This window comes from Ranitomeya variabilis, chromosome 1 (genome assembly GCF_051348905.1).
Source record: "Ranitomeya variabilis isolate aRanVar5 chromosome 1, aRanVar5.hap1, whole genome shotgun sequence".
Classification (NCBI taxonomy): Eukaryota; Metazoa; Chordata; class Amphibia; order Anura; family Dendrobatidae; genus Ranitomeya; species Ranitomeya variabilis.
In genome coordinates this window covers 722961553-722974266 of record NC_135232.1, presented here as the reverse complement: position 1 = coordinate 722974266, position 12714 = coordinate 722961553, and the positions used below count along the sequence as shown (strand labels likewise).

At 48.0% G+C, this 12714-nt stretch overlaps 3 protein-coding genes across 6 annotated transcripts in view; 1 reads left to right on the top strand and 2 right to left on the bottom strand.

The window, feature by feature from the left end:
* LOC143781131 (epithelial cell adhesion molecule-like) overlaps positions 1-2978 on the top strand; it is a 32825-nt gene extending 29847 nt beyond the window's left edge. The window contains exons 6-9 of one of the 4 annotated variants that reach the window (XM_077267656.1): positions 313-495; positions 747-800; positions 1439-1520; positions 2358-2978. In XM_077267656.1, the coding sequence (XP_077123771.1) occupies positions 313-495; positions 747-800; positions 1439-1501 (300 nt within the window). In that variant the 3' untranslated portion in view covers positions 1502-1520; positions 2358-2978. The other 3 variants (XM_077267651.1, XM_077267645.1, XM_077267642.1) reach the window with 3 other exon arrangements.
* The window catches only part of LOC143798623 (protein kinase C theta type-like), a 1028586-nt gene that overhangs the window by 512845 nt on the left and 503027 nt on the right, over positions 1-12714 (bottom strand). The gene's annotated exons all lie outside the window — the stretch shown is intronic.
* Positions 1896-11669, bottom strand: PSMC1 (proteasome 26S subunit, ATPase 1). Its single transcript, XM_077267636.1, has 11 exons — positions 11571-11669; positions 10222-10275; positions 9374-9470; positions 7858-7982; positions 7581-7766; positions 6145-6273; positions 5302-5398; positions 5038-5227; positions 4560-4711; positions 2973-3127; positions 1896-2277 (listed from the first exon to the last, which is right to left on the bottom strand). The coding sequence occupies exons 1-11, from the start codon at positions 11571-11573 to the stop codon at positions 2143-2145; spliced, it is 1323 nt and encodes a 440-aa protein (XP_077123751.1). The 5' UTR covers positions 11574-11669; the 3' UTR covers positions 1896-2142.

Below are 12714 nucleotides of genomic sequence, written 5' to 3'. Positions count from 1 at the left end.
ACATTGGGTGCCTTCCTCCATGCAGTGAAAGCTAATTTTGTATATGGGCTAATCTGGAGGAGCGTCCTATGTCAATAAAAAACACCAGAAAGCCTGACAGACTCCATGAACAGTAATGTGAACAGTCCCTGCACAACCTCCATGTTCATCAGTTTTCAGGGTGTGTTTCTTTAGTACATTTATAAGTTTTCTACACTAAGTTCGCCACCTGCAGGACAACACTAGGTATTGCGCTAAACCCCTATGATGGCGCTGGAATAAAACAAGCCACATTGATTATTGTTTTTAACTTGATGATATTTTGTCCCTCAGCTAAAACTGAGCAAATTCAGCGTTTCCCTGGACAGATGGATACTGGAGATAGACGTAGAATCAATCCGGGTTTTGTTTTTTGACAATGAACCTCCTCGAATCAACATGAAAAGCATCTCTCCTGGGTTTGCCGCCATCATTATCATCATCGCTCTGGCTTTTCTAACTGGGATCGCGGTGTTTGTAAGTACCGTACATTGTGTGTGTTATATGTAAGTCACATCAAATATGAACATATAACGCCCCCACGATGCAAGTAAAGCGGTAGCTCCCCTCTTGTGCCATCACCCCTTTAATGGCAGTAAAGGTTGGGTCCAGTGCATCGCTCCTGCCGCCACATGATTTGTTAGTTGTGAAAGGCGATTTCTAAAACTCAACTTTTGCAAAAAAAAAAAAAAGAAAAGAATTCCCCATGATTCCTGCATGTGTTGCAGGTGGTGCTGCAGCGGAGAGCGGAGCAGGAGCGCATTCAGTTTGAAGTCATTGAGGTAAGTGGCGGCCGACAGCACCGCATTCACACATTCGTGATTCACGGACCAGCCACAGGTCTCCAGACCAGAAATGTGACAACCCCCATAGGCGTATATGAGACCCATGGCCAGATTGCCCAGGGCAGGAGACACTGGATGGGCTCGGTGTTATGATCATGGGAATGGCGAGACCGACCTTTTAGGAGATCTCGGTACATTGCTCATCAGACGCCCGTGTGCTGTCAGATTTATCAGTAATTGGCGCTGTGTCCCCTGAGGTTCTACTAAACCCGACTAAGCCCTTTTCTTCCAATAACATCTGCACCTACCAGCGATCCAGCAGATCTGTGCATGCACACACGAACTAATACACACACAGAGCAGAGCCGCACCCGATTGCAGAACTATGCATATGACAGCTAAACAAATCTCATCCACGTAACCCAGAACTTTTCCGGTCTGACATTGGCCTGCAGCACAGTTTCTGTAATCCTCAGCATGTCACTTTCTGTTTACTATGATGCGGCGTCAAATCCGCCCTATATCCGGAGGTCACACTTGCAGGTTTTGCACTGAACAATTTTTTTTACATCCCTATTATCAGAATCTGAAATGTTAAGTGATGGGATCTGATGATTTTTGTATTTATTCTGCAGGGTCACGAGCTGGAAGATTATCAGATGGCGCAGAGGGATGGGCTTAGATATTATTACTCCTGAATAAAGAGGAAGGTTTTTAGTAAGTTCTGCAGTTAACCTTTTTGGAAGATTTAAGTGGTGTAAGGCGGTCTACTGTAAAGAGACATTTTGTTAAAGTTTCCCTTTAAACCTTTTCCCTTTAAGTGCCCTGCTGATCGATGGGGGTCTATGGCCGGAGATCCCACCGATTGCACAAAAGCGCTGAAGCACAGAGCTGTATACGCGCTCTGTGCACGCACTCGGGCAGCATTAGGTGCGTCAGAGCAATTGCAGGACATTTAAGTTGGGAAAAAGTTATATTTTTTCCTAAGAAAGCTGGAAACTGCTAACACGAACACGTCGCCAGAAAAGGACGACACTTCCCCCTGCGACTTAGAAATCCCTGACTTCTCATGTACAGAGCACATTACAACAGTTTCAGGGGGTTTTTTTCTTTATATTTCACACATCCCACAGCAGCGGCTCTGGCCCCCGTGTCTGTATACAGGGGGAGCAGACGCTGCGTACAGTAACAGAATGCAGGTCTATAACAACAGTACCCACCATATTCCAACTCGATTCTGATGGGAGTAATAGTCCAAGTTTGCAGCAGACATCCGTACACTTACAGTGATACTTCTGTCACTCTGAGTGATGAGGGAAGAAATAAAAAATCTGCAACGTTACAGGTACAGCCCCTCCGGCGTGCCTTCCTGCTTCTTGTACAGGACGTTCTCTTTTGATTTCTTAAAATCTTCATTGGTGACTTTCATCCTCCTCTCCCGAAGCGCCATCAGCCCGGCCTCCGTACATATAGCCTGCGGGGGGAGACGGGCACATGAGTTCTGCTGCTGAGGCCACATGCAATAGTAATATTCTCCTAATCTGTCACATCCAGAGCTGAAATCGTGCAGACTGACACTCCAATAATAACCTAATACCCTGCACGCTGCATCTCCGACAATACAGAGTACAGGAGCGCACCCTGGTGATGGGACCCCTACTGATCAACAGGTTATAGGTGACCGGACAACCCCTTTAACTTGTTCTGCAGCCAAAAGACAGTACAACACTGAGGCTATAAGAGGGAAAAGGTGCAAAATCCTGAGGCGGGGGGTGATGATCCAGCTCCACCGAGCCCCGATCTCACATCATCCCGTCTGTCAAGGATCACATGAAGAGACAGAAGGATCCGCACCAGCTCCTCCATAACCTGTGTACAAGTGTGGAGAAGAAGTGATGGAGGCAAGGGGCGGTCACCAGATACTGATGAGGGAGGCGGCGGGCGCTCACCGGTGATGGCGGCAACAGACAGTCACCGGATACTGATGGGATTTTACAATTCTCTTTTTTTCATTCACTTGCATTTTGTTAATTGCTAAAAATCAATCATTAACCCTTCTGAAGCTTCTTACTCTACGTTTTTTTTCCATTCCTGCTTAAAACACTTGCATAATTCCATCCATGTAATCAGCCCCAAATAGTCGCAAAGTTCCCCGGAGAAGTGTCGCACCTTTATATCTGCTCCTGACAGGTCGTCTTTGGCCATGATGAGATCATCCAGCGTGACGTCGCCCGACAGCGTCATGCGACTGGTGTGGATCTGGAAGATTCTCTTCTTGGTCTTTTCATCAGGTAGAGGGAATTCAATCTTTCTGTCGATACGACCTTAGAAAGTAAAAAGAAAGTTACATGTACTGCATGCAGACAAGAGTGTTTTGCAATAAAATATTACCTTAACCCCTTCGAGTATATTTACGTCTTCAGTCGTGTCCCTGCCTGTGATGTGGGCACTGGTGCTGAGCCACATCGCTCCCCGCACTTGATGGCTGATGTAATCAGCCATCAAGTTCCTATAACAGTCGCGGGTGGATCTCGGATGTTAACCAGTTAAAGGCCACTATCACTGATAGCGGCATTTAATACGTGCAGACAGGAAGTGTGTCAATGATCCCGCCCACATGATCTCTGGGCACTGATGGGTAGTCATGACAGATGGAGGTCTGCTGAAAGAACCTGTCATCACGATTTCTGCTATGTATAGCACAGTTGATTGCAGCTTCAAATCTACTAAGAGGACTATTGAAGTCAGTAAAAAGTAAGAAAAAGCTTTAAATTTAAAAAAAAAAAAAAAAAAAAAACACAAAAAGTTCAAATCACCCCCTTTTTGCACTGTTAAAATTACAAAGGAAAAAAGACAAAACACATGTTTGGTATCGCAGAAATGTCCAATCTGTTAAAATATAAAATAATCTGAGCGGTAAACAGAAAAGAAAAGAAAAAAAAAAAAAAAGAGCCAGAATCACAGTTTTATAGTTTTATGGTCACTGAAACATTGCAATAAAACGCTGCAATAAGCTCCAATGTTTTGATCTTATCTACCCCAAAACAGTATCAGTAAAAATATCAGCTCAGGGCCCAAAAAACTAAGCCCTCACTCAGCCCCAGATCTTAAGAGAACGTTAAAGGCCCCAGAAAACAGCGTCAAAAGCAAAAAAAAAACCACAACAACAGATTTCTGAATTTTTTTTTCAGTACTTAAAAAGAAAACAAACAAAAACAAGACAGTATACATGTTTGGCATCTGCGTACTTGTATTGACCTGGAGAATCATATTGCCAGGTGAGTTTATATAATATATAAAATGAACATGGTTAGTACATTAAAAAATAAAAAAAAACTGCAACTGCACTTTTTTTTGCAATTTCATCGCACTTGGAATTTTTTCCCCATTTTCCAGTACACTGTGCGGCAGAATGAATGATATCAATCAGAAGTACAACTCGTCCTGCAAAAAACAAGCCGTCCTACGGCTATATGGCTGGAAAAGTAAAAAAAAGTTGTTGCTCTTGGTAGAAGGGGAGGAAAAAACGGAAAATCGACCAGGAGTGAGGGGGATGAAAGGCAAGTGGCAGAGCCAAAAATTAATGACCACCCCTCGGCAGCTCTGCAGTGTCCTGTGGGCCCTATCGATGCTGCCGTGTGTCCAGGAGTTGAGGTGGGAGTCAATGACAGCGCTGTATTTCCCCAGTACCCATCACTGGTGTGCGGTGGGCTTCTGGGCACCATCAGGATTATACTCCCATATATCACTATATACCTGGTCTAATTAAGGCCGGATCCAGCGTTTCTATCCTGTTGGTGGCCATAATGACTTTCACGTCACCCCGGGAATCAAATCCGTCCAGCTGATTGAGCAGCTCCAACATGGTTCTCTGAATTTCTCGCTCGCCCCCGGAGTTGGAGTCATACCTGTAAGATCAGACAATAGACAGAGGTTCTCCGGTGACTTTCATTTCCGTAGCGATGGCAGCAGATGACATACTGACAGGTCTCATGTGCATCCGGCCCACGCATCAGAATAGGACACAAATGATATTGCCGGCTGACCCAAGTCCTGGCGCCATCATCAATGGGGTCAGTGGGGTGAAGTGACGGAGAAACCCTTTAACTTCATCTGGTGTCAAACCCAAATTTAATGGAAAACGAACACTCTTTTTCCTCTCCTTCCATGTGAAACACCTGCACAACTACAACAGCCAGTATGTCCAGAAATATTAGGATTCCCCCATTCTTACCTCTTTGTGCCGATGGCATCTATCTCATCGATAAACACTATGGATGGCGCGTGCTCTTCGGCCACCCTGAACAATTCACGAACCAGCTTGGGCCCATCGCCCAGGTATTTCTGGATGAGCTCAGATCCCACCACCCTCAAGAAGGTGGCCGACGTCTGGTTGGCTACAGCTTTGGCCAGAAGAGTTTTACCTGTGGAAATCGGTCGTATCAGATGTTACCGGATATAAGATACAACATAACATGAGGATGTGTGGGTGCTGTACCTGTGCCGGGCGGACCATAGAGAATGACGCCTTTGGGGGGTTTGATGCCCATCTCTTCATAGTACTCGGGATGGGTGAGGGGCAGCTCCACAGATTCCTACAGGGCAGATATCACACAGACTGAGCACACGCTGGATAAACCTGCAGAGCGCAGCAGCACCAAATAAGTGGCACATGTACAGCGTTTCCGCGGCTTTGGATGTCTAGCAACCGGGTGACATGAAAAAGCCAAATACAACCAATAGATATAAATGAACATGTTTTATTCCCTTCTCGACATGGGCCAGAATAGGGTATATGCATCTTTTTATGCCCAGATAGCGTCATGGGAGACTGTGATTTTTTTTACTGCAGGATTGCAGTGTGTAGAATAGATCCCCGAGCATGACGATGGGAAAGAGAAGTTACAAACATAGAAAAAATAAAAACCTGAATCGGCCCACATTTCACCCACACAAAAATAAAGGAAAGAAAAAAAAACAAAAACATGAATACAAACTTGTTATCGCCATAATTGTAGCGACCGAGAGAATCAGGTTTCCAAGTCAATTTAACAGCACAGTAAATGCCATAAAAAAAATAAAAAATATAGAATTGTAGTTTGTGTTTTTTTTCACAGTTTCTTCCCGTTTCTCACTACATTATATAGTAAAGTGAATGCTGTCATTGAAACTTACAATTTAAACAGCAAAAAAAAAAAACTAACAGCCCTCAAACAGAAATGCTGACAAAGCTAAAGCGACAGCTCGTGCAAGAAGGGGAGGAAAGACGGGAACACAAAAGTGCAAAGGGGCTAAGACACGGGAATACGTTTACATGTAGCTGACGAGATTTATGGCGCACCTTGATTTCCTGGATCTGGTTATCCAGTCCTCCGATGTCAGCGTATGTCTCCTGAGGAGCTTTCTCCACTTTCATCACGGTCACCAGGGGGTCTGTGTCATCCATGAGGACCCCGATCACAGCGTGGACCTAGGAATAAGCCAAGACAATAAGTGATGGAGCACGAGCAGCAAGGCGATCATAAAGCTTTACCTGGGGTGCAAGGCAATCATAAAACACCACCCTGGGTACAAGGAGATTATAAAGCTCTTGTTTATTTTAAAGCCCAAAACCCACCTCTACGTTAAAGGATTATTGCCCATTTACTAAGTTATCCCCCAACCATAGGCAATAACTTAGTGATCACTCGGCGTCCGCCCAGAGATCGGAGCTATGGAATTTGGGAACCTTAGCCGAGAATGGAGCAGAGGAGCACATACTCGACTTCTGCTCCATTCATTGTCTAAGGGGCTGCCAGAAGCAGCGATGTGCTGTCCCTGAATATATCCGGCAGTCCTAGACAGAATGAACGGAGCTGAGGCCGATCATCGATCCACTCCACTCAGGACGGGCTCTGCAAAGTCCCATTCTCTGGATTGCTGGGGGTCCCAGTAAGTTATGCCATATCCTGCGGACAAGGTATTCAGACAAGCGCTGAACTTTGTGAACCGTCACGTGTGCAGCTCTGGGCGCTCATCTGTCATGTGGTGCCTATTCTGTATACGCACTAGTCCGATCCAGAAATCCATGTCACAAGTGCAGATTTGAAGTCCATGTGGAAAACAGCCCATGTGCACTGGCCCGCAGGAGACAAGCGGCCCGCACAGTGCAGTGAACTCAGCCTTAAAAGGCGTTTTCCTCTTTCAGCAATCTTCGGCCTGACAGGTACAGTTATGTGTAACAAAATAAATGCATTTTGCTTACCTCCCTGGGTCCAGCGCAGTCTCCTCTCCTGCCCTGATCTGTTGTACGGCTGTAGTGGTGACATCACGTTGACAGTGCTGAAGCCAATCACTGATCTCAGGTGATGTACGCTTTATGAGCTGCTAAGTTTAGTGATTGGCTGTAGTGCTGTCACATGACATCACTGCTGCAGACAAACAACAAAGACCAGGGCGATGGCAGAGTAAGTTCTGAACATGGGAAGGGCGAGATAAAGGGGATTTCTTCTTTCCTCAATCTAACAGCCAGTCTGGATTAATGTGAGCTAATCAGACTGACTGCGGCAGAGACGTTTGCGCTCGCTGATTCGTTTCACTCTAAGGATTTCCTACACTCCTGAGCTATAGTGAACACGAATATGACCAGTTCAGGACGATGGTACAAATCAGTTTCTCTTCACTGACAGCAAGCACAGATGTTAAATAAAGGAGTTGAAATAAAACACCAGCGTCATGAACGTAACACTGGGAGCCCTTGTACATGTCACATATTGCTCTGCTCCCTCTTCTACTCACTTTGTGGTTCAGGAGGACGGAGCACCCCGGCTCCAGCAGATCTTTGTCCACAAAGGACAGGATGCTGACATAATGCTCCGATCCCACCGACGTGGAGACGATGGCGTGGTTATCATCAATGATTTCCTCCAGGGTTCCCACCGACATGGGCGTTCCTCTCAGGTCGTCCACCTTGGATCTCTCTTCCTGCCAGCAGAAAATCACACACAATAGAGTCACATCGGATCTGCCACGTCACCTGCCCCGAACATCTATCCCACCACGTGGTCCCAGCTACCTCCTGCTTCTCCTCCAAAGGCTTCATCTGCTCCTGGTTCCTGATGAACTCTTCCTCCATCAGGAGATAGTCCTTGATCCTCTCCAGCTTCAGTAGCTTCAGACGGCACTGAGTATGGGGGGTGACTGAAAGAGACATTACAGAGAAATGTCAGTAGTGACAGGAGCCCCGTTACCTTTCCCAGAAAATGGTCATCCAGCTTTCCCACAGTAAGGGTACGTCTCCACAGGCCGTATTGTCGGCGCTCTGGACCAAGCGGATACACCGCTCCGCCAAAAGCGCCTCCCCCTTCTGTACACGCACCCTATACATAGGACTGTGTATTTACCTTGCGGAGACGGTGCGTCGCCGCAAGGTAAACAGACATGCTGCGGTCTAAAAAGACGCGCTGCATGTCCGGAAACGCAGGGCCGCCGGGTGCGTGTTCGCACGCATAGTGGAGACAGGATTTCATAAAATCCCCTCCACCATGCTGTAACATCTGGACGCTGCGGGTTGAACGCTGCGGGCTGTATGCAGCGTTCAATCCGCAGCTAATCAAGATGTAATCAGGCCCGTGGAAACATACACTAAAAGAGGGGAAGATCAGCCGCAGAGCCAGCCATGTTTACCAATCATGACACTGGGAAAGTTAGGTGATGACCTCTCTGTGGGGGCAGCACTGCAAGTCCAACTGACCCAACTTTCCCAAAAACTGCTATAACAAAACAAGCCCTCTAGAACATGGGCTTCCCACCGCTCACTTCTGCATTAGGAGGTGCAGACACAAAGTCGCTCACCTCCTGATGTAAAAGCAAACAGTGCTGGACAACCCCTTTAAGGCTTTAACAAATAAATGAGAACAGATGTTAAAGGAGTTGTACGTGGCTGCTGTACATGGGATCCGTGTTAAAGTGAATAGTCCTTTGCTGCAATACCAAACACAACCTGTGAATAGGTGAGGCGCCGTTTTTCTAATCCTGGACAAACATTTAAATTTGCTGCATTATGGCATTGATGACTACATGCGTTAAAGGGATTTTTCACCAATAACATCTTACTAAATTAGGACTACTGATATTGATCCTGATGAGGGGGTACCGGCTCCTTCCTTCAAAGCTGAGACTTAAAATCTATAGAAATAGCAAGTCGGGTGTGCACGATGGGGAGTGAGGGTGCCCGTGGCACTGATGGGCACCACTGTTTTTAGAATTGTAGAGTCTCAGTAGTTGAACCAGACATCGAAGGAATGAAAAAAAAGGAATGTCATTAAAGGGAGTATCTGTCTCTCTCCTCTGTATTGGACAGCGGAGGCCGCTGTAGGCTGTGTCGATGACCATTTGTCAGATCTCGTTCCTGTGCTCTATTATAATTGATAGGACTGTTGCCGGATCCCTGCCGGGCCGATAACTACATGTGCCCTGTTGTTAGCAGCATCTTTCAACCCCTGATGTGCTGGAGGATCCCTTTAAGGTGGCCTGCTGTCTGGAGTTTTCCTCTGGACAGGAAGCTGCAGTGATATAAGTTCAGATCTCACCTAATGGGAGTTTACTGGCAGCATCCGGACCCTTTGTCTTCTTTTTCTTCTTGCCGACTCTGGTGGGGACGGGCGGCTCGTATTTCTTCTTTTTGTCCTTCCATATTCAAAAAAGAAAAAGGAAATAAAACAGTCAACACATAGTAAGAGGCGGCACATGTGGGGTCTATATCAATCCGGAGAGATTTCAGTAATCTGGCACTGTGCCGGATCATCAGACGTCTGTACAGTCACCTACGTACCTTCCGACTCCTAGAAACAGTGGCTATACGACTATAAAACTACAATAGATGATGATGATGATGAACAACGTGTCTAATCCTCGATCGCTTGTACGTTCTGCAGCTTTATAAAAGATATTAACTATTCTTCACCAGGTTCAAGATCTCTGCTTGCCGTCAGTTATTGTGCCTGAAATCCCGTAGCAATGTATCCAGTGGAGACAATGATCGGTGACCAATCGGCACCAAACATGTATCATGGCCTAAATAAAATGGAACAGCAGCAAACCCTCTGAAGAGTGTCACTCACTGACAGCAAGCAGGGATCCGATAAACTGTGAGGAACTGAAAGAGACTGGTTATTGAAGTTTTCCAGAACTTTTGTAAATCAGTCTTTATTGTTTTATAAAGAGACTGGACGGGCCCTTTAAGATCTATAGGAAAAGGCAGTTGTGTCACTAATGTTCTATTCACTGACACACAGCAGAGTTGGTCCTTTCTCCGAGATCCCTGTGATCAGCCATGCAGCCAAGATCACAGGATAAGATGAAGGTTACAGCAGAGTGACAAGAGTTATAACCAGCAGCAGCGGATGCGGGGGGCGGGGGGCGAGGGTCTGCGGCTCACCTTGTCATCCTTCTTCCCTCCTCCGGGGCCGTGTCCTCCGCTCTGACTTTGACCCTGAAAATCACAGAAGGGAACAGTTTGGTTCAATGACATCATTAGGGTGCATGTCCGGGTAACAGACAGAGCTCAGTAGAGTTTAGAGGTCGGGCCCTGTATAGCCTCCAATATTTCCGACGAGCCACCGTCACCAAGATGAGAAATACTCCGAGGTCCAGAAGAACGAGCGATGGGCGGTGTAATGGACCGAGGCTGTTATAGGCACAATGGCTGACAATGTTAGGGGGATGGCACCGGGATTGGCGCTATATGTAATGGAAGTGGTGATGATGGGGGAATCACTAGGGGGAGCGACAATTAGCGCACAGGGACAGAGAGAAATGGTCACTGATACGGTGGCTAGATCAGTGGCATGGGGAGATTTACTAGAGCAAAAATATCCTTCCAGAGAAAAACACTGCATACAAGGGCTTGTACACGGGGGCTGCGCACATCACCGTCAGCCTACACGGGGGCTGCGCACATCACCGTCAGCCTACACGGGGGCTGCGCACATCACCGTCAGCCTACACGGGGGCTGCGCACATCACCGTCAGCCTACACGGGGGCTGCGCACATCACCGTCAGCCTACACGGGGGCTGCGCACATCACCGTCAGCCTACACGGGGGCTGCGCACATCACCGTCAGCCTACACGGGGGCTGCGCACATCACCGTCAGCCTACACGGGGGCTGCGCACATCACCGTCAGCCTACACGGGGGCTGCGCACATCACCGTCAGCCTACACGGGGGCTGCGCACATCACCGTCAGCCTACACGGGGGCTGCGCACATCACCGTCAGCCTACACGGGGGATGCGCACATCACCGTCAGCCTACACGGGGGCTGCGCACATCACCGTCAGCCTACACGGGGGCTGCGCACATCACCGTCAGCCTACACGGGGGCTGCGCACATCACCGTCAGCCTACACGGGGGCTGCGCACATCACCGTCAGCCTACACGGGGGCTGCGCACATCACCGTCAGCCTACACGGGACTGCGCGCGCACACCGTCAGCGTATACGGGGCTGCACACACACCATCAGTGTATATGGGGGGGTGTAATATACCATCGGTGTATACAGGGGGGGGGGTTATATACCATCGGTGTATACAGGGGGGGGTTATATACCATCGGTGTATACGGGGGGGGTTATATACCATCGGTGTATACAGGGGGGGGTTATATACCATCAGCGTACACGGGGAGGTTATATACCATCAGCGTACACGGAGGGGAAGGTATATGTAATCATAAATCATTGCCGGTTAATCTCCCGTTTCTCGGAGTAAAACCTGCTCACTCACCATGTCTGCCGCTGCTCTATCACCGGATATACGTCATCGGACAGCGGCCGCGAAGGATCATACTGACACAAAAAAAAGAAGGCGAAGCGATAAATGGCAGCCGTCACCATAACAACGGGGGAGGAGTCTTTACAGTGACAGCAGCACTGACTCTCGGCTCAGAGATAAGAGGATTAATAAAGTGATGGGAAACTAATGGAATCACGCAGAGGTGTCCAATACCGAGGAAGTCAGAAATCTCAGTTCAGATTTTTGTGGAAATAATTTCAGTGCTCAGTCACACACAGACTGCTGAGCTGTGTATCTAATCCTATCCTGTGTGATACTGTCTGCTGAGCCGTGTATCTAATCCTATCCTGTGTGATACTGTCTGCTGAGCCGTGTATCTAATCCTATCCTGTGTGATACTGTCTGCTGAGCCGTGTATCTAATCCTATCCTGTGTGATACTGTCTGCTGAGCCGTGTATCTAATCCTATCCTGTGTGATACTGTCTGCTGAGCCTTGTATCTAATCCTATCCTGTGTGATACTGTCTGCTGAGCCGTTTATCTAATCCTATCCTGTGATACTGACTGCTGAGCCATGTATCTAATCCTATCCTGTATGATACTGTCTGCAGAGCTGTGTATCTAATCCTATCCTGTGTGATAGTCTGCTGAGCCGTGTATCTAATCCTATCCTGTATGCAGGGGCGGATTATCAGAGGGTCAATATGGGCGGTAGCCCAGGGCCCAGTGGTGTGGGGGGGGCCCTGGGCTACTGCACAGATTGACCCTCTGATAATCCGCCCGAGTGTGACTGTGAATGCCCGCCGGCATTTATGTGCCCCCGGACCCAGTGGGCAGAGAGAGGGTGCCCGCATCGGGCCCCTTCTCATCTGCTCACCGGGCCCCCTCCGGCGCTGCGGCGGTTTCCTATTGACGTGCAGGCGCGCGCCTGCACGTCAATAGTTAACAGCAGCCGCCAGCCAATTGGAGGCTGGCAGCTGAAGTCGGCCGCAGCGCACACGTCGCCGGCGTCTGACGTCATTGTCAGTCGCCGGCGAGTGTGCGCTGCTGGAGGGAGCTCGCCGCCTGAAGCGCTGGTCAGGTGAGGAGACTCTATTTGGTTTTTTTTGTTTTGTTTTTTGATAAGCTAACGGTG

Bases quoted from the DNA above. Each gene is read 5' to 3' on its own strand.
- PSMC1 (XM_077267636.1), bottom strand. The intron at 7,767-7,857 runs GTAGCTGGGACC...TTCTGCTGGCAG, and splicing joins CTTTGGAGGAGAAGCAGGAG to GAAGAGAGATCCAAGGTGGA. The intron at 4,712-5,037 runs GTAAGAATGGGG...CTGATCTTACAG, and splicing joins GATGCCATCGGCACAAAGAG to GTATGACTCCAACTCCGGGG.